Here is a 21,776-nt window from a genome sequence, read left to right as displayed (position 1 = left end):
CTCTCCTCTTGCCCCTGTGTTCCTCTCACACACTCTCTCCTCTTGCCCCTGTGTTCCTCTCACACTCTCTCCTCTTGCCCCTGTGTTCCTCTCACTCCTCCTTGCCCTGTGTTCCTCTCGCACACTCTCTCCTCTTGCCCCTGTGTTCCTCTCGCACACTCTCTCCTCTTGCCCCTGTGTTCCTCTCGCACACTCTCTCCTCTTGCCCCTGTGTTCCTCTCGCACACTCTCTCCTCTTGCCCCTGTGTTCCTCTCGCACACTCTCTCCTCTTGCCCCTGTGTTCCTCTCGCACACTCTCTCCTCTTGCCCCTGTGTTCCTCTCGCACACTCTCTCTCTTGCCCCTGTGTTCCTCTCGCACACTCTCTCCTCTTGCCCCTGTGTTCCTCTCGCACACTCTCTCCTCTTGCCCCTGTGTTCCTCTCGCACACTCTCTCCTCTTGCCCCTTGTTCCTCTCGCACACTCTCTCCTCTTGCCCCTGTGTTCCTCTCACACACTCTCTCCTCTTGCCCCTGTGTTCCTCTCACACACTCTCTCCTCTTGCCCCTGTGTTCCTCTCGCACACTCTCTCCTCTTGCCCCTGTGTTCCTCTCGCACACTCTCTCCTCTTGCCCCTGTGTTCCTCTCGCACACTCCTCTTGCCCCTGTGTTCCTCTCGCACACTCTCTCCTCTTGCCCCTGTGTTCCTCTCACACACTCTCTCCTCTTGCCCCTTGTCTCCCCTTGCCCCCTCTCTCCTCTCACACCTATTTGCTCCCTTCAGGCTGACCCCTGTGTATCCCGGGGACTCGGCCCCCCCAGTTCGCACAGTAAAGGCGGAGAAGCGGCTGCAGGATCGGCTGAGAATGCAGAGCCCCGAGCTCACCGAGCAGGAGAAGCAGCTGTCCCCTGCGGAGCGCAGAGCCCTGCAAGCTGAAAAGCGAGCCATGTGGAGGGCCGCCAGGTGAGACCCCCAAGCACCACCCTAGGGGGGTTATTGTACATGTGCCGCTGGCTGCCCCTCACCTGAGACCTGCTTCTCCCCTTGCACCTCTCCTGCTCATGTTGCCTTCCTGCCCCCCCACCCTGTGCCTGTGGGACTCTCTCCTCTTAGAACTCCATTCCCTGTGGCCCCTCTCTCCCACCTCCATTTCTTCCCCCGGGCCCCATGCTGTGGCCCCTGCTCACTCTTCCCTTCTCTCCCATCATTCCGTCTGTCTCTTACATCTTATGATGGTTTTGCTGCCTCTTTCCTCACTATGTGACTGCTGTCTCTCTCTTTCTCTCTCTCTCCCCTGCGCCGTGCCGTTTGTGGGTGCAGCAATATGGAGGACAGTATTAAGCAGTATGAGCTGTCTCTGGCCAGGAAGCTGTACCAGGCCCGACAGAACCGGTCTCAGGTCCCTGAGGAAAGCGACAGGTGTGAGCGGGGGGTGCACATCTATTTAGGGCACAGCCAGCCCCCCACTTCCTGCCCCACTGCAAGCAGAAGGCACAGACACATGCCCATACTCAGTGCTAGGGTCATTAGACACAATTGCCCTGCACCCCTCTCTTTACCCCCTGCACATTGGCAGTGCCAGCATGAGACCCCTTCTCTGGCCTGTGAGCCGCATGAACAACCTCCTACCTGGCCAGCACCCCCTCATCTCCCCTACTCCATAACAACTCAACATAACCACTAGTACAGAGAGGTGCCTCATAGCCACTCGCACAGCATCTGCTCACACTCGTACAGTCACAGTTGTGTTTGCTCTTCATGTGTGTGTGTTTTTATGCTTCACCACTTGATGTAGCTCGTTCCTGTGCCAAGGTGCCCAACTGGTGCCCCAGTCAGTGCCTGGGTACAGTGCATGCCCTGGGGAGAGAATAGAACAGGGGCTGCTTCTCTCCTACTGCTGCCTGCCAGATTGTCTTGTCTGTCTCAGTAATGTGACTTTTTAAAGGATCTTCATTATCCCAATATTGCCCCCCCCCCCCCCCAGTATAAATAAATCCACCCCCAGCCAAGGTTTAGCCCAGGTACAGAGCTCTGATTCTCTGTACAGCCTGCTCCTGGGCTGCTCTCTTTCCCATGGTCAGACAGGAACCTCCCCCTGGGTAAGTGAATCCAATCTCCCCCCAGTACTTACCCAGGTACAGAGCTCTGATTCTCTGTACTTCCTGCTCCTGGGCTGCTCTCTTTCCCATGGTCAGGCAGGAACCCCCCCCCTGGGTAAGTGAATCCAATCTCCCCCCAGTACTTACCCAGGTACAGAGCTCTGATTCTCTGTACTTCCTGCTCCTGGGCTGCTCTCTTTCCCATGGTCAGGCAGGAACCCTCCCCCTGGGTAAGTGAATCCAATCTCCCCCCAGTACTTACCCAGGTACAGAGCTCTGATTCTCTGTACTTCCTGCTCCTGGGCTGCTCTCTTTCCCATGGTCAGGCAGGAACCCCCCCCTGGGTAAGTGAATCCAATCTCCCCCCAGTACTTACCCAGGTACAGAGCTCTGATTCTCTGTACTTCCTGCTCCTGGGCTGCTCTCTTTCCCATGGTCAGGCAGGAACCCCCCCCTGGGTAAGTGAATCCAATCTCCCCCCAGTACTTACCCAGGTACAGAGCTCTGATTCTCTGTACTTCCTGCTCCTGGGCTGCTCTCTTTCCCATGGTCAGGCAGGAACCCCCCCCTGGGTAAGTGAATCCAATCTCCCCCAGTACTTACCCAGGTACAGAGCTCTGATTCTCTGTACTTCCTGCTCCTGGGCTGCTCTCTTTCCCATGGTCAGGCAGGAACCTCTCCCTGGGTAAGTGAATCCAATCTCCCCCCAGTACTTACCCAGGTACAGAGCTCTGATTCTCTGTACTTCCTGCTCCTGGGCTGCTCTCTTTCCCATGGTCAGACCAGGAACCTCCCCCTGGGTAAGTGAATCCAATCTCCCCCCAGTACTTACCCAGGTACAGAGCTCTGATTCTCTGTACTTCCTGCTCCTGGGCTGCTCTCTTTCCCATGGTCAGGCAGGAAACCCCCCCCCCCCGGGGTAAGTGAATCCAATCTCCCCCCAGTACTTACCCAGGTACAGAGCTCTGATTCTCTGTACTTCCTGCTCCTGGGCTGCTCTCTTTCCCATGGTCAGGCAGGAACCCCCCCCCCTGGGTAAGTGAATCCAATCTCCCCCCAGTACTTACCCAGGTACAGAGCTCTGATTCTCTGTACTTCCTGCTCCTGGGCTGCTCTCTTTCCCATGGTCAGGCAGGAACTTCCCCTGGGTTGGGGGATATTAGATCCCCTTACACACAGAGAAGGAATTTGCCAGATTGGTAAGAGAGCAGCCCAGCAGTATGGGGGTAGAGGGGCAGATTTACTTACCCAGGTTGCTGTTACATCTGAGGAGGAGGGGGATATTCTGGGGCGTATATACTGAGCGTTTAGGCCACAGGAGTCTGGGAGTAGATTAATGCCTGTTGTCTTCCCAACTCCCTGCCTCTTTCCTTCTGTTGCCGGGGGGGGGGGGGGGGTTCGTTACAGGGAGGGTCAGAATTCAGGCTGGACAAAGAGGGGCATTACCCTGCCCCACAGACTGGGGGCACTTGCCTCAGCAAAATACAGGGTGAGCCGAGGGTAAACTGTCCCTTTAAATATACTGTTACCTACATGGCCCCATCCCCACAGAACTGACCCGGCCCACTGGTTCTGATGTTGCTACCAGACTGGCTGTACTCGATGCGCCCCCTGCATGCCGGGTTTCATTGGTGCAATAAATGGTTCCCATTGGCTGGCTGCCTAGGGTTCCCCACCCCTTCTGTAGCATGTGTCCAACTCATTCACTTTCTAGCTCCGCCCCCCCTGCTTTGTTCTGCCCCCCCAATCCTCTGACTCTCCGTTTCCCCATCCTCTGGCTCTCCGCTCCCCCCCCCATCCTCTGTCTCTCCGTTCCCCCCCCAATCCTCTGGCTCTCCGTCCCCCCCCCTAGTCCTCTGTCTCTCCGTTTCCCCCCCCCAATCCTCTTTCCCCCCCAATCCTCTGTCTCTGTTCCCCCATCCTCTGTCTCTCCGTTCCCCCCCCAATCCTCGACTCTCCGTTCCCCCCGTCCCAACTCTGTCTCTGTTCCCCCCCATCCTCTGTCTTCCGTTCCCCCCCAATCCTCTGACTCTCCGTTCCCCCCCCAATCCTCTGTCTCTGTTCCCCCCCATCCTCTGACTCTCCGTTCCCCCCCAATCCTCTGACTCTCCGTTCCCCCCCCAATCCTCTGTCTCTCCGTTCCCCCCCAATCCTCTGTCTCTGTTCCCCCCCATCCTCTGACTCTCCGTTCCCCCCCCCAATCCTCTGTCTCTCCGTTCCCCCCCCAATCCTCTGTCTCTCCGTTCCCCCCCCAATCCTCTGTCCTCTCCGTTCCCCCCCCCAATCCTCTGTCTCTCCGTTCCCCCCCCCAATCCTCTGTCTCTCCGTTCCCCCCCCCAATCCTCTGTCTCTCCGTTCCCCCCCCCCCAATCCTCTGTCTCTCCGTTTCCCCCCCCAATCCTCTGACTCTCCGTCCCCCCCCCCCATCCTCTGTCTCTCCGTTCCCCCCCAATCCTCTGACTTCCCCCCCCAATCCTCTGACTTTCCCCCCCCCCCCAATCCTCTGGCTCTCCGTTCCCCCCCCATCCCTCTGGCTCTCCGTTCCCCCCCCCAATCCTCTGACTCTCCGTTCCCCCCCCCCCAATCTTCTGTCTCTCCGTTCCCCCCCCCAATCCTCTGACTCTCCGTTCCCTCATCCTCTGGCTCTCCCCCCCCCCCCCAATCCTCTGGCTCTCCGTCCCCCCCCCCCCCAATCCTCTGACTCTCCGTTTCCCCATCCTCTGGCTCTCCGCTCCCCCCCCATCCTCTGGCTCTTCGTCCCCCCCCCCCAATCCTCTGACTCTCCGTTTCCCCATCCTCTGGCTCTCCGCTCCCCCCCCCCCATCCTCTGGCTCTCCGCTCCCCCCCCCCCCCATCCTCTGGCTCTCCGCCCCCCCCCCCCCCCCCATCCTCTGACTCTCCGTTTCCACATCCTCTGGCTCTCCGCTCCCCCCCCCATCCTCTGGCTCTCCGCTCCCCCCCCCCCATCCTCTGGCTCTCCGCTCCCCCCCCCCCATCCTCTGGCTCTCCGCTCCCCCCCCCATCCTCTGGCTCTCCGCTCACCACCCCGCAGCCCCTCTGACTGCACTGCCGGTTCCCCCTCAGGATGAAGTCGCTGGAGCAGGATGCGCTGAAGGCTCAGATGATGATCGCCCACTCCAAGGAGAACAGGAAACGCAGCACCCTGGACCAACTGGCCGAATCCCCTTCCCCGGCACCCACGCCGTCGCCCACACCACTGGAAGGTATTTCTCCTGCCAATTGCACCCTGAGGGTAGGGGGCGCCGCTGTACCCTCGCTCACTCTGCTCTGCTCTGTCCCTAGATTACAGCCCCCGCCTACTCACGTCTCCAGGGCGACTGGTAAGTAAAGGGGGGATGTGAGTGGGGACTCAAGGCTGGGCAGGACCTACAGGAGGAGACATTATGTGCCCAGTGAGTGCCCCTTGGGAATGGCGTAGGCTTGCCAGCCCCCCTGGGGGCCACTTACTGTAGGGGACACACAGAACCTGGGCACATCCCTGTTCCCCTTTCCAGAACCACCGTGTCTGGCACAGAAGGGGCTCATTCCACCGGGGCAGGGGGGGCAGGGAATGGGTGAGCGGGTCGGGCCTGTCATTCCTTCAGCTTCTCACTCTTCTTTTCTCTTTCTATTCTGCCCTCTGTGCCCCCCACCTTCTCCTTGGGCTGCCCCCCCCCCCCCCAAACCCTCTCCTTGGGTTCCCTGTGCCCCCCTTCTCTTTGGGCTGCCCCCCCTCCCACACACATTGGGCCTCCCCTATGCTCCTCCCTCTCCTCTGCCCTCCCCTGTACCCCCCTTCCCCTGGGGCCCCCTACTTTCTGCCCAACACCTGCCCCCAATGACCCCGCACTGTTTGCCCCTTTCCATCCCATTTCTCCCCCTCCGTTTCATCCCCTTATTTTGCCTTTTGCCCCCCCCCCGCACCATCTTCCCCCCCATTTTACCCCCCGCTCTGCTTTCCAGTCTCATTCAGACAAGAAGTTTGACTACAGAGAATTTGCTGCTATTCCGTCTTCCAAACCGGTGTATGAGATCCAGGTACAGCGTGCATGCAGTCACGTGACCAGACCCCCCGGTGCTCCCTGTGTCATGTGATCAGGCCAGCCAATCAGGAAATACAGCGTGCATGCAGTCACGTGACCAGAACCCTGGTTTCCTGGTGCTCCCTGTGTCATGTGATCAGGCCAGCCAATCAGGAAATGCACCCCCCGTGCTTTGGTGTCGGCTCCTTGGCTAACAATGGGGTCAGGGATTTGGCTACACCGGTTCCTATGTATCGTATGTAGAGTTAGGGCACCGCCCACTGCATGGTGTAGCCATCTGCATGCGACTACCAGCCCTCAGCACCCACTTGCCCACCGACTGCATGAGTCCATTGTGTGTTTGCCCCAATTCCACTTATTGGGAGAGTTCAGCTGCGCCATTGCCAGGGATGCCTGTATGTTGGGCACGCTGGGCCGGGATTGGTCAGGCCGTGCAGTTACACCGAGGCACCACTGGGGGCAGTGTGGCTGCTGAACTCTGCTCATTCCTCTCCCCTTAATGGCCAGTATTGTGGTGCGGTTTCTCGTGGGTCGCATGTAGGTGTTGGCTCGCTGTGGGCTCCGGGACCACCCTCTCTCTCTCTCTCTGGTGACCCATTAGCCCTTCCCCTCATACCCCCGGGGTAACTGACTTCTCTTTTTTTAGTCCCCTGACCTGACGCCAAACCTGAAATGCTCAGAAGATTCCAGAACATCAGGTGAGTGTGGGCACACAGTGAGGGGTATGTGCCTGGCACAGCTGGGAAACACTGTTGCAGTTGTGCTGGTTTAGCTCCAGGGGGCACTCATTATCCCTATGTTTTAGCCCCACCTTATAGTCTTCCAACTCTGTGATGGGGCCTCTTTGCCAAGCCGGGCAGGCTCGCTTTCTTCCCTCACTGGGTATATGCATTGGCATCAGTGCCCCCCATGGCTTCTACAGAGCCCTTCCCTAGAGAGCCTGGGGCCACTGGAGCAGGCCAGACTAGCCCAAGATGGAAGGGGCCTGCCCAGTTTGGGGTATAAGTTTCCCTAACTGTCACTGGGGGAGGTGCTTATGGGGTCAATTTATAAACTGAGTCACTGGGGGAGGTGCTTATGGGGTCAATTTATAAACTGAGTCACTGGGGGAGGTGCTTACACAGTATATTTAAAAACTCTCCTCCTCTTTCTCTTCCCCCCTCTTCCTCCTCTTCTCTCTCCTCCCCCCTCCTCCTTCCCCTCTCCTTCCCCCCTCCTCCTTCCCCTCTCCTTCCCCCTCCTCCCCTCTTCTTCCTTCCCCTCCTCCCCTCTTCTCCCCTCTTCCCCCCTTCCCCTCCTCTCTCTCCTTCCTCCCCCCTCCTCCTCCTCTCTCCTTCCCCTCTCCTTCCCCCTCCTCCCCTCTTCTTCCTTCCCCTCCTCCCCTCTTCTCCCCTCTTCCCCTCCTTCCCCTCCTTCCCCTCCTCTCTCTCCTTCCTCCCCCCTCCTCCTCCTCCTCTTTCCTTCCTCCCCCCTCCTCCTCCTCCTCTCTCTCCTTCCTCTCCCTCCTCCCTCTCCCTCCTCCCTATACCACCCCCCCCCCGTGCTGTTCCCCACTCAGTGCGGTTGGCAGGGAATGTGGTCGTGCGCAGAGTGATCAGGTTTGCTCCGCCTTCCTCTGTTATGCTGTTGCTCCGCCCCTTTAGTGGGCTTGGCCTGTGACCCTCACCCTAAACTCTGTGCATAGGTCCCAGGGTTTTGGGGCCAAGGGCCACTGTGTGCAGTAGATCAGGGCAGTTATAGTTTTTGCCCCGAGGGTGTTTCCCACTGACCTTCTCTTTCTGCTCCAGAATGATCCTCCCCTCTCTCCTCTGTACAGCCTGGCAACACTGCATTCTGGGTAGGAGCCCTCTGCTTGCCCGTGTGTGTGTGTGACTTGGTACTAACGCAGTGTGGCTAACACTGAGCATCCGCAGGGCCCCGGCCAGTAGCCCCAATAGGTAATGGGCCGGGAGTCACGTTTTACTGCACTTCTCTGTCTCAGGAAACCGCACGGTGTCCTTGCTTTATGGCAGCGGGGGGGGGGGGGAAGGACATGGCTTTCTTTCCCAGCAGATCATTTGGGCATTGAAGTATTTATATAAACGTGGGTTTTGTTAGTTCTGCTCCAGCTGAGCTTTCTTATCTCTTCTGCTAACTGAATTGGCCAGAGCAGTGCTGCACCCAGTGGTTATATAGTCCCTGCCATAAAGCAAGGCGGGGCTGTGGTGTTTGTCAGACAGGAAGTGGGGGGAGTTAATGAGTTAATAGTCCCCCTTGGTGTGCGTGCAAGAGTTGCCCCTTCCCACAGTCTGACCGCTGCCTCTGTCCCCCACTTTGTGCAGTTACCTGTAGCTTAGAGCACGTGGAGCCGCCGGAGGAGGAGCATGGAGAAGAGCCCGCCCCCACCGCCAACACATCAGCACTGGAGGAAATGGCCACATACAGCAACAAGCGCAAACTGCGGCACACTAGGCGGAGCTTGGAGACCGCCGTCCCCACATAGAGCGGCCGCCAAGCGCTCGCCAAGCACTGTGAATACTCCCACCATGGACTGCACGCTGGGGGAGGGGCTAATGGGACCCCCTTCCCGGAGCCGCCAGCTCTGCAATGAGCCACACTAGCCACTGGCGGCTCCCAGAGACACACTGTGAGAATGGGCCCCACGCGCTCATCCATTCCGTGGGATCTGATTGGTGGAGGGAATCTGATTAGCGCTTTCTTCCTCTTACTCTGGGTGGCGGATTGGCTGCCTGTGTGCTGAACCAGCAGTACAGAACCAGCACCTCGGCAGGCAAGTGGTACCAGCAGCTTCTTTTCTACTGCGGGCATCTGGGCTTTGGGGCGGCCAATGTTGGTTGCCTGGGAATGATTGGGCGGGGCCCCCTGCTGCTCACATACAGACATAGCATGGGGGGCGAGTAGTGACCCCGTTATTGCCCCCCTCACCCCAATGCACGCTTCTGGATCATACATATCATTGCCCCCCCATTTTAACTGCTTGAGAGAATTGTGTCTTCCAATGTTTTAATTACCCCCCATTTTACCCTTTTTAGCTGAGTGGGGCCACGGCGAGTGTGAGTGCCCTTTAGAGCCATTTCTGCCTCCACTACACATGAAGCAAAGGGGCAGCAGTGGCCCTGGGGCAAGTTTGTGAGTGAGTCTATTTATGAGTGGGTGTGTATATTTATAGTGTGTGTGTCTGGGGGGGTCTCCTCCCTGTGCCTGAGGGGGCGCAGCGGTGCAGGAAAGTGACGGCAGGATTGTGGCCACAGAACCCTAAAGCCCCCCAGTGTGGCCTTTATCCAATCGTATGGAAGGGGCTCAGCCTGGAACCCAGTTTGCCCGCGGAGGGTGTGGCCTGTACACTACAGCTCCTTCTATTGGCTAAGGGTCATGCCAATCAGTTCCAGCACCTTCTGTCCTTATATGTCTCTGGGGGCAGCAGACTCCCAGAAATCGGTGAGGGGGTGCCCTCCATATCTCAAGGGGGGGGGGGTAACACTGGGGGCAAATCCATCAAGTTTTAATTAGTTACGTTGATTTTAGAAGACTTTTATCTGCAAAGTTGGCTTTTTCTATAAATTCTCATTCTGTGATTGTGACGCCCCTGACTGCTTGCTCCTCCCCCAGCGCCGCAGGGGCTATTGGCTGCCAGCGGGTTCTGACCCACGGCCAGTGCTTGGGGTGGTGCCATCGTAGCCCCAAAACCACTGACATCCGGCAAGTGCTTTGCCCCTCTGCCTTGTTGGCACTGTGTGCCAGGCTCTCCTTGCATTATGGGAAGGTTTCTCCTCTGCCTCTGGGCTTTTATTCTGGGACGGCTGTATCTCTGCCCCTCGGAACCAGATTATGGGTCTCTTTCATTTTACATTTTATAAACGTCTCTGTGTGTCCAGCCCAGTCTCCTGAACCAGCCACTGCCATTGGTTTGGGCCTGGGGGGAGGGGACTGACCCATGAACATGTCACTGCCATTGGTTTGGGCCTGGGGGGAGGGGACTGACCCATGAACATGTCACTGCCATTGGTTTGGGCCTGGGGGGAGGGGACTGACCCATAAACATGTCACTGCCATTGGTTTGGGCCTGGGGGGAGGGGACTGACCCATAAACATGTCACTGCCATTAGTTTGGGCCTGGGGCGGGGACTGACCCATAAACACGTCATTGCCATTGGTTTGGGCCTGGGGGGGACCGACCCATAAACACGTCACTGCCATTAGTACAGTTTGGGCCTAGGGGGGACCGACCCATAAACACGTCGGTACCATTAGTACAGTTTGGGCCTAGGGGGGACTGACCCATAAACACGTCGGTGCCATTAGTACAGTTTGGGCCTAGGGGGGACTGATCCATAAACACGTATTAGTACAGTTTGGGCCTAGGGGGACTGACCCATAAACACGTCGGTACCATTAGTACAGTTTGGGCCTAGGGGGGACTGACCCATAAACACGTCGGTGCCATTAGTACAGTTTGGGCCTAGGGGGGACTGACCCATAAACACGTCACTGCCATTAGTACAGTTTGGGCCTAGGGGGACCGACCCATAAACACGTCGGTGCCATTAGTACAGTTTGGCCTAGGGGGGACTGACCCATAAACACGTCGGTGCCATTAGTACAGTTTGGGCCTAGGGGGGACCGACCCATAAACACGTCGGTGCCATTAGTACAGTTTGGGCCTAGGGGGGACTGACCCATAAACACGTCGGTGCCATTAGTACAGTTTGGGCCTAGGGGGGACTGACCCATAAACACGTCGGTGCCATTAGTACAGTTTGGGCCTAGGGGGGACTGACCCATAAACACGTCGGGTGCCATTAGTACAGTTTGGGCCTAGGGGGGACTGACCCATAAACACGTCGGTACCATTAGTACAGTTTGGGCCTAGGGGGGACTGACCCATAAACACGTCGGTGCCATTAGTACAGTTTGGGCTAGGGGGGACCGACCCATAACACGTCGGTGCCATTAGTACAGTTTGGGCCTAGGGGCGGACTGACCCATAAACACGTTCACTGCCATTTAGTACAGTTTGGGCCTAGGGGGACCGACCCATAAAAACACGTCAGGTACCATCTACTACAGTTTGGGGGGCCCCTAGGGGGAACCGCCCATAAACACGTCGGTGCCATTAGTACAGTTTGTGGCCTAGGGGGGACCGACCCACTAAAACACGTCCAGGGTACCATTAGTACAGTTTGGGCCTAGGGGGGACTGACCCAATAAACACGTCACTTGACCATTAGTAACAGTTTGGGGCCTAGGGGCCGACCCATAAACACGTCACTTGCCATTAGTACAGTTTGGGGCCTTAGGGGGACTGACCCATAAACACCGTCGGTACCATTAGTACAGTTTTGGGCCTAGGGGGACTTGACCCATAAACACGCACTGCCATTAGTACAGTTGGGGCCTAGGGGGGGACTGACCCATAAACACGTCGGTCCATTAAGTACAGTTTGGGCCTGGGGGGACTGACCCATCAAACACGTCGGTGCCATTAGTTAACAGTTTGGGCCTAGGGGGGACTGACCCATAAACACGTCGGTACCATTAGTACAGGTTTGGGCCTAGGGGGACTGACCCTAAACACGTCGGTAACCATTAGTACAAGTTTGGGCCTAGGGGGGACTGACCCATAAACACGTCGGTTACCATTAGTACAGTTTGGGCCTAGGGGGGACCGACCCATAAACACGTCGGTGCCATTAGTACAGTTTGGGCCTAGGGGGGACCGACCCATAAACACGTCACTGCCATTAGTACAGTTTGGGCCTAGGGGGGACCGACCCATAAACACGTCGTACCATTAGTACAGTTGGGCCTAGGGGGGACCGACCCATAAACACGTCACTGCCATTAGTACAGTTTGGGCCTAGGGGGGACTGACCCATAAACACGTCGGTACCATTAGTACAGTTTGGGCCTAGGGGGGACTGACCCATAAACACGTCACTGCCATTAGTACAGTTTGGGCCTAGGGGGGACTGACCCATAAACACGTCGGTGCCATTAGTACAGTTTGGGCCTAGGGGGACTGACCCATAAACACGTCGTACATTAGTACAGTTTGGGCCTAGGGGGACTGACCCATAAACACGTCACTGCCATTAGTACAGTTTGGGCCTAGGGGGGACTGACCCATAAACACGTCACTGCCATTAGTACAGTTTGGGCCTAGGGGGGACTGACCCATAAACACGTCACTGCCATTAGTACAGTTTGGGCCTAGGGGGAACCGACCCAGTACAGCTCACAATGTTCTTGTTAAAAGACCCGGTACCAGCACTGTTCCGGCCATGTACCAGAACCCATACCCATAGGCCGCCATGCTGGTACCGGATTCATGATGGAGGCCATAGTGAGCTTCGGTTCGGTGCCCCTAGTGACTGGTTCTGTAGAATCTGGGCTGTTCTGATATTTAGTGGCCTTGGAAGGACTATTTGTAGTCACTGCTGGGCTGTCCCAAGAGAGCAGGGTGTGGGGGTGCCCAGTCTACTCAGTAATTATGATTAAACCCCCTCCTGTTAATGTTGAAGAGTGGGCGGTTCTGTTCTGTCATTTACACAGAACCAGTGGTTTCACTCGGCCCAGGAGGGCAGCTTTATTCTCGGGACGGCGGTGCAGTTGTTTCCCTTATCCAGAATTTGTATTTGCCGCTTGGGCAGTTCCTCGTGGGCGGGCAGTCTCCTTGTGGGCGGTCTCTTCTCCCTGGATGTGTGTCGCTAATTGCTTCTTATCTCCTGATTGGTGCCTTATTGCGGCCACGTTGCGCGGCACAAGGAGTTGGACTTCTGAACCGGGGCAATTGGGGCGGGGGGGCAGTAACTTTTCTAGGGTCTCTCACGGAGCTGATGGCACTTCTCTCTCAGTTTGGGGAGAGGAATATGGGTCTCTGTTCCCTCGGGGACCCCAAAGGCTGTAACTAGTGACATTTGTACAACCAAAGAACTTTATTTTGTGGTTCACAAACAATAAAATTACTTTACATTATAAGTGTTTTTCTCTGTTTCACTCCCTGGGGGTCCTGCCCCAAACACCCCAAATCCACGTAGGCCGGGGCCTCCCACCTCCCATATGCAGAACAGTATATCTAAATTCCTATCCCGGCGGGACTGCGTTACTCTCTCAGTATATATATATTCCTATCCCGGCGGGACTGCGTTACTCTCTCAGTATATATATTCCTATCCCGGCGGGACTGCGTTACTCTCTCAGTATATATATATATTCCTATCCCGGCGGGACTGCGTTACTCTCTCAGTATATATATTCCTATCCCGGCGGGACTGCGTTACTCTCTCAGTATATATATATTCCTATCCCGGCGGGACTGCGTTTACTCTCTCAGTATATATATTCCTATCCCGGCGGGACTGCGTTACTCTCTCAGTATTATATTCCTATCCGGCGGGACTGCGTTACTCTCTCAGTATATATATTCCTATCCCGGCGGGACTGCGTTACTCTCTCAGTATATATATATTCCTATCCCGGCGGGACTGCGTTACTCTCTCAGTATATATATATTCCTATCCCGGCGGGACTGCGTTACTCTCTCAGTATATATATTCCTATCCCGGCGGGACTGCGTTACTCTCTCAGTATATATATTCCTATCCCGGCGGGACTGCGTTACTCTCTCAGTATATATATTCCTATCCCGGCGGGACTGCGTTACTCTCTCAGTATATATATATTCCTATCCCGGCGGGACTGCGTTACTCTCTCAGTATATATATATTCCTATCCCGCGGGGACTGCGTTACTCTCTCAGTATATATATTCCTATCCCGGCGGGACTGCGTTACTCTCTCAGTATATATATTCCTATCCGGCGGGACTGCGTTACTCTCTCAGTATATATATATTCCTATCCCGGCGGGACTGCGTTACTCTCTCAGTATATATATATTCCTATCCCGGCGGGACTGCGTTACTCTCTCAGTATATATATTCCTATCCCGGCGGGACTGCGTTACTCTCTCAGTATATATATTCCTATCCCGGTGGGACTGCGTTACTCTCTCAGTATATATTCTTCGGTGGGACTGCGTTACTCTCTCAGTATATATATTCCTATCCCGGTGGGACTGCGTTACTCTCTCAGTATATATATTCCTATCCCGGTGGGACTGCGTTACTCTCTCAGTATATATATTCCTATCCCGGCGGGACTGCGTTACTCTCTCAGTATATATATTCCTATCCCGGCGGGACTGCGCTACTCTCTCAGTATATATATATTCCTATCCTGGCGGGACTGCGTTACTCTCTCAGTATATATATTCCTATCCCGGCGGGACTGCGTTACTCTCTCAGTATATATATATTCCTATCCTGGCGGGACTGCGTTACTCTCTCAGTATATATATTCCTATCCCGGCGGGACTGCGCTACTCTCTCAGTATATATATTCCTATCCCGGCGGGACTGCGTTACTCTCTCAGTATATATATATATATATATTCATATCCTGATGAAACTATGCTGTTCTCTCAATATATAAAGTCAGTATATACATTTTATATCCCTGCTGGACTGTGCTACTCTTTCAGTATAACAATTCATATCCAGACTGGACTGTTAGTCTCTAAGCCTATATATTCATTGCTGAGTTGGGGATTGGAAAGAACAAAATAAAATGCAGGAAGGGGAGGGAACAGGTTAATTATTAACACTGTGTAAATGCCAATAGTAAGCATGACAGCTGCTCTATGCACAGGAGAGAGCTCTTTATGACAGCCATAATATCTCTCTATATACTGAGCAACGCAGTCCCGGATATGAATAGATATACTGAGAGAGTAACGCAGTCCCGCCGGGATAGGAATATATATATACTGAGAGAGTAACGCAGTCCCGCCGGGATAGGAATATATATATACTGAGAGAGTAATGCAGTCCTGCCGGGATAGGAATATATATACTGAGAGAGTAACGCAGTCCCGCCGGGATAGGAATATATATACTGAGAGAGTAACGCAGTCCCGCCGGGATAGGAATGTATATATATACTGAGAGAGTAACGCAGTCCCGCCGGGATAGGAATATATATATACTGAGAGAGTAACGCAGTCCCGCCGGGATAGGAATGTATATATATATACTGAGAGAGTAACGCAGTCCCGCCGGGATAGGAATGTATATATATACTGAGAGAGTAACGCAGTCCCGCCGGGATAGGAATATATATATATATATACTGAGAGAGTAACGCAGTCCCGCCGGGATAGGAATATATATATATATATACTGAGAGAGTAACGCAGTCCCGCCGGGATAGGAATATATATATATATATATATATACTGAGAGAGTAACGCAGTCCCGCCGGGATAGGAATGTATATATATACTGAGAGAGTAACGCAGTCCCGCCGGGATAGGAATATATATATATATATACTGAGAGAGTAACGCAGTCCCGCCGGGATAGGAATGTATATATATACTGAGAGAGTAACGCAGTCCCGCCGGGATAGGAATATATATATATACTGAGAGAGTAACGCAGTCCCGCCGGGATAGGAATATATATATACTGAGAGAGTAACGCAGTCCCGCCGGGATAGGAATATATATATACTGAGAGAGTAACGCAGTCCCGCCGGGATAGGAATATATATACTGAGAGTAACGCAGTCCCGCCGGGATAGGAATGTATATATATACTGAGAGAGTAACGCAGTCCCGCCGGGATAGGAATGTATATATATACTGAGAGAGTAACGCAGTCCCGCCGGGATAGGAATGTATATATATACTGAGAGAGTAACGCAGTCCCGCCGGGATAGGAATGTATATATATACTGAGAGAGTAACGCAGTCCCGCCGGGATAGGAATGTATATATACTGAGAGAGTAACGCAGTCCCGCCGGGATAGGAATGTATATATACTGAGAGAGTAACGCAGTCCCGCCGGGATAGGAATATATATATATATATATATATATATATATATATATATATATATATATATATATACTGAGAGAGTAACGCAGTCCCGCCGGGATAGGAATATAAGGAGATTTTCTTACCTGATAAATCCCTTTTGCGTAGGCCCGTACTGTCAGTGCAGGACGACTGGGTTAAGTTATCCTCTCTGGAGGCAGGACAAACTCTAATGAATGAATGAAACTCCTCCTCTTCCTGTGTCTCCCTCTCTGATCAGTTTTGTTGTAACGTCTGTGCTGGAGACACTGGTGCATGAACAATTTTAACTTCTTATTCAACTTGTGTATTAACAGTCAACTTTTTAAACTTTGTTAATATGGCACCGCCGCTAGGGTGGGATGCTGCACTGACAGTACGGGCCTACGCAAAAGGGATTTATCAGGTAAGAAAATCTCCTTTTATGCGTACGGCCCTACCTGTCAGTGCAGGACGACTGGGGATGTCCCAAAGCCGTCCTAAAATGAAAAGGGGGGGTAGTTAAGTAGGTGCCTTTGTAGATTGTAGCACTTTCCTACCAAATTCCGCAGGTGCAGAGTTGAAAACGTCGAATTTGTAGAATTTTGTAAAAGTATGCGGAGACGACCAAGTGGCCGCCTGACAGATAGTCTCTAAGGATGCCTCGTGATAAAGTGCCCAGGAGGTACTGACTTTCCTGGTTGCGTGTGCTCTTATCGTCATAGGGGTAGGTCTACCCGCCTTGTTGTAGGCCTCTGATATGAGTAGCACTAGCCATCTGGCTATTGAGCGTTTTGAGGCTGGAAACCCTGCTCTTGGTCCTCCAAAGAGAAGGAATAGAGAGTCTGACTGTCTTAGACTTTGGGTTCTGTGGATATATTCCTTAAGGGCTCGGACTGGGTCCAGAGTGCTTGTTGTATTACTCTCATTGTCTCTATGGTCTACCTTGAGGACTGGAATTACTATTTCCTGGTTCAGGTGGAAGGTAGTTGCCATTTTGGGAATAAAGGATGGATTGGTACGAAGTACCGCTTTATCTTGATGGAATTTTAACCAAGGGAATTTGCTAGAGAGTGCTGCGAGCTCTGAGACACGTCTAGCGGAAGCTATTGCCATCAGAAATACCGTCTTTAGCGTGAGATCTTTTAGATTCGTGGATTCTAATGGTTCAAATGGCTTGTGCTGCAAGTGGGCTAGGACCAGGTTTAGATCCCAAGATGGAGTAGGATCCCTTATTGGAGGTTTGATCCGTTGTAGTGCCTGGAAGAAGAGTCTGACTTCTGGTATCATTGCCCACTGTTTGTGAAAAAGGGCTGCTAGGGCCGAAGTTTGAACCTTAAGAGACGTGATGCTGAGGTTCATGTCAAATCCGTTTTGAAGGAATTGGAGAATGTGTGGGGAGGTGCAGCTCTTCCAATTAAGGTTGTTGGAGGTACACCATGAAAGAAATATACGCCATACTCTGTAATAAGCTCTGTTTGTGGAAGGTCTCCTGGCCGCTAAAAGAGTTGTGATTACTGATGGATGGAATCCCTTCTGTTTCCAAATGTCGGTTTCAAGAGAAATGCCGTCAAATGTAGTTTGTGGAGGTCTGGAAACCAAGCTGGACCCTGTGTAAGTAGGTCTGGTGATAGCGGTAGTGTGAGATGGTCCACTGACATTGTCATTATGTCCGCAAACCAGGTGCGATTCGGCCATCTCGGTGCTATCAGGATTGTGAGGACTCCTTCCTGGCGGACTTTGTTGAGGAGTCTCTGGATCATTGGTATTGGTGGGAATGCATACGCCATTGGAAAAGACCAGGGAGTAGCCAAGGCGTCGACAGCTTCTGCCCTTGGGTCCCTGATCCTGGAGAAGAAGCGTGGTAGTTGTGCGTTCAGTCTGGACGCCATGACGTCCACTGATGGGGTGCCCCACTTGTCTGTTAGGTTGTGAAACACCGTTGTCTGGAGGTGCCATTCCCCTGGGTCTAGCGTATTCCGGCTCAGGTAATCCGCCTGCCAGTTCAGGAGACCTGGGATGTATATGGCTGATATGTGGGTCACTCTGGCTTCTGCCCATTGGATGATGTGGGAAATCTCCTGCATGGCCGCAGTGCTTCGTGTACCGCCTTGCTTGTTGAGGTAAGCTACTGCTGTGCTGTTGTCCGTCTGTATTCTGATGTGAGACCGTTGTAGGTCTGCTGACCAATAAGTGATCGCTCTGTAGATGGCCCGAATTTCCAGGACATTTATATGTAGCTTCTTTTCCTGTGAAGACCAGAGGCCCTGACAAGTTAGGTGCTTCCAGGTTGCTCCCCAACCTTTCAGGCTCGCATCTGTTGAGATCACTTCTGGGTCCGGTAGGCGCCACGGTTTGCCCCGAGCTAGGTTGGATTGTAGGGACCACCATTGAAGGCTGATGTGAACCCGACTGGATAGGGGAATTTTTTGAGACAGGTCCTTGTGGTCTTTGTTCCATAATCTCAGAAACTCCCTCTGCATTGGTCTCATGTGATACCTTGCGAAGGGTACTGCATCTAAGGATGCGGCCATCAGTCCTAATAGCTGCAGTATCATGAATGCAGTGGTCGGTCGCTGTTGAATCTGACCGGTAAGTGACTGGATCTTTGATATCTTTTCCTGTGGTAGGAAAATGCGTTGTTGGACTGTGTCCACTATCATTCCCAGGAAGGGCATGACCTGTTGTGGGATCAGGATGCTCTTTTGGTGGTTTATTAACCAGCCGTGTGATGTCAGGTGTTGGATGCATAATTCTGTGTCTCTCCTTGCTTTGATTGCCGTGTTCGCATAGATGAGAATGTCGTCCAAGTATGGATATATGTGCACTCCCTGAGAACGGATTTTTGCTACCAGGGCTCCCAGAACCTTGGTAAAGACTCTGGGTGCTGAGGTCAGTCCGAATGGCATGGCCCGGAATTGGTAGTGTGTATGATTCAAGTAGAACCTGAGGAATTTCTGGTGGACTGAGTGGATCGGTATGTGCAGGTATGCATCTTTGAGGTCTACCTTTGTCATGAAGGCTGCCTCTGGTAGTGCCGCGGTTATGGAGCGAATGGTTTCCATTTTGAATCTCTGGTATTTGACGAATTTGTTGAGGGGATGAAGGTTGAGGACTGGGCGATACCCGCCGTCTCTCTTTGGAACCAAAAATAGATTTGAATAGAATCCTTGGAAGTATTCCTCGGTGGGGACTGGAGTGATGACATTTTTGAGTAGGAGATCCTGTAGTATGAGTAGTGTTGCTGACGCTTTTGCTGTGTCTGTGGGTAATTTGGAAGGCACTACTCTCATGACCGGTGGGTATTTGTTGAAGTATATTCTTAATCCTTCCGAGATGATTCTGAGAACCCAGGGATCTTTTGTGGACTCCTGCCAGGCTGTGGTGAATTGTTTGAGTCTGCCCCCTACTGCTGGATCTGTTTGAGTTGTTAGTCAGGACTCTTGTGATTTAGGTGGTCCACCTTTCCTGGTGGTTTTGGAGTGAGGCTGCCACGTCTTCTGACGCCTCGTGTTGAACTGGTTGGAGTTCTGTCTACCTCGATTGGATGATCTGTTGTAGGGGGTCCAGGATCGGTGATGATAGTTCCGTTTGTGGGTTTCTCTTCTATTCTTTTTGGCTTGAGGTAGGAAGGAGCCTTTTCCCCCGGTCACGTCTGAGATGATCTTTTTCAGTTCTGGTCCGAATAGTTGATTGCCCTCGAATTTGAGGGACACAAGTCTGTTCTTGGAGGCCGTATCGCCCAGAAATGAGAAGGCCAGTCCTAACTTGTCTAGTTCTGCGGAATCCTGCGATTTTTTTAATTCTTGGCACCAGAATTTGGCTGTGCGGGCTATGCTGAGAGCTGCCGAGGCTGGGCGCAATATTGCCGTTGAGTGTAGGAAGTCTCTTTTTAGTGCTGATTCTATTTTCCTATCCATGGGGTCCCGAAAGGAACCCGCATCCTCTGAAGGAAGTGTGGTATTCCTAGAGAGGCGTACAATGGCGGAGTCTACCTTAGGTGACTTGTCCCAGACTTGTGCAAGTTCGTCTGCTACTGGGAATTTGCACGTTAGCTTTTTGGAAATGGAGTTGCGTTTATCTGGGTCTGACCATTCTTCCGTAATTGACTGTAAAATGGATTTGCTAGTGGGGAAGGATTTAGATTTTTTTGGGGCATTGCCCAACACTTTGTCTATCTTTGAAAGAGGTGGATTAACTTGTTTAATTTCGAGTGTGTCGTACAGGTGTCTTAAAATGGCTTTAATATCATCTGGTTGTTTGATAGTCGATTCCTCATCTGATTGGGAGTCACTGTATTGCGACGAGGCACTTCCGCTAGACTCTGAGTCAGATACTGAATCGGATTGGGAAGATATGGTGGCTGATGCGGTTTGGGCACTAGTACTTGGTTGTACCTTAGGCCTGTGCTGCTTGGTTTGGGTTTGAGCAGACACTGCCTGCTGTACCGAGGTATTTATATGATTTTGCAGCCAATCTATAAATTGAGAAAAATCTTTTACTGGCACAGCTTCTGGATTAGGTGAATTAGAGTGTGCATCAGGCCGAGGGCTAGTATCAGGACTAGAAGGGCCTGGAGAATTTTGGTGGGGACTAGGAGAGTCCTGTGTGGCATGAATTAAGGCAGTAGTGGTGAGTGCGTGAGCCAGGGCTGTGTCTGTGTCAGACTCAATAGTTTGCTGCAGCCTTGCCATTTTTGGTAATTTAGGAGGAGAAGTATCTCTCTTCCTGAGTCTCTTTTTAGGGGCTTTGGCCAGTTTATGCTTTGGTACATTATCTGCATCTTTCTGAGAGGACAGGTCCTCTATAAGTTCCAACAGCTCTTTGGATGCCATTATGCTGAGAAGCGGTTAAGCTGTGGATGTAATATATATATGGTCAGGTAACATATAGAGGAATCCTGTATTAAATAGTGTGCAGAATAAACTTTCTGCCTGCTGTGTTACCTGCCGTTGCGTCCCCTTCCAGCAGAGCGCGCGAAGCGAATTCGCGCGGTCTGATGACATCACCTTCCTGCGCCGATGCAGAGACGCGCCAGGAAGTGAAGCGAGTGCCTTAATTCGCGCGGTCTGTGTCAGAAGGCAGGGGATCTAGGAAGCGGCCGGTAGCCTTAGTGCGGAGCGCGCCAAGAAGGGGCTCAACGCCAGGGGAACTGCAAGTAAGGCAGGGTATGCAGCGGAGCAACGCGCCCCAGGGAGCGAGGAGGGGGGCTCACGCTGTTAGCGTTGTCTTACCTGACAGACGCGCTGGAGCTGACAGTGGAGCAACACACTTCTCAAGGGGGCTCACACTTAGCAGGAGTAACCTGGCTTGAAAACTAACGGAGCACACACTCGTGGGGGCTCACGTTTAGGCAGTTGAAGATGCTTCAGTTTGGCAGTAATAGGTTTCCCAAATGGATGAAAATAAAAATAAAAATACTGAGGTGATATATTAGGGAGCACACTTTCTAACAGGGCTCACCTAAGATATGGTGATGGAATCTTTACTGGTTGATATATTGCTGATTCTGTGAGGAGGTTGAAAATGTGTCCTATCTCCGAGCAGGACAAACTAAAAACTGATCAGAGAGGGAGACACAGGAAGAGGAGGAGTTTCATTCATTCATTAGAGTTTGTCCTACCTCCAGAGAGGAGAACTTAACCCCAGTCGTCCTGCACTGACAGGTAGGGCCGTACACATAAATATATATACTGAGAGAGTAACGCAGTCCCGCCGGGATAGGAATATATATATACTGAGAGAGTAACGCAGTCCCGC

The 21,776-nt window shown here is 52.9% G+C and overlaps 1 protein-coding gene across 19 annotated transcripts in view; it reads left to right on the top strand.

Moving 5' to 3' along the window:
- Positions 1-9,994, top strand: part of scrib (scribbled planar cell polarity protein) — a 76,280-nt gene extending 66,286 nt beyond the window's left edge. For 12 of the 19 annotated variants that reach the window (XM_031903593.1, XM_031903603.1, XM_031903597.1 and 9 more), the window contains 7 exons: positions 764-943; positions 1,301-1,399; positions 5,164-5,303; positions 5,383-5,420; positions 6,043-6,117; positions 6,769-6,820; positions 8,444-9,994. In XM_031903593.1, the coding sequence (XP_031759453.1) occupies positions 764-943; positions 1,301-1,399; positions 5,164-5,303; positions 5,383-5,420; positions 6,043-6,117; positions 6,769-6,820; positions 8,444-8,604 (745 nt within the window). In that variant the 3' untranslated portion in view covers positions 8,605-9,994. The other 7 variants (XM_031903605.1, XM_031903599.1, XM_031903600.1 and 4 more) reach the window with 7 other exon arrangements.
- Positions 9,995-21,776: the final 11,782 nt, after the last annotated feature.

Source organism: Xenopus tropicalis, chromosome 6 (genome assembly GCF_000004195.4).
Source record: "Xenopus tropicalis strain Nigerian chromosome 6, UCB_Xtro_10.0, whole genome shotgun sequence".
Taxonomy (NCBI): domain Eukaryota; kingdom Metazoa; phylum Chordata; class Amphibia; order Anura; family Pipidae; genus Xenopus; species Xenopus tropicalis.
The sequence above is the reverse complement of the archived record's forward strand: the minus strand, read 5'-3'. Positions and strand labels throughout refer to the sequence as shown.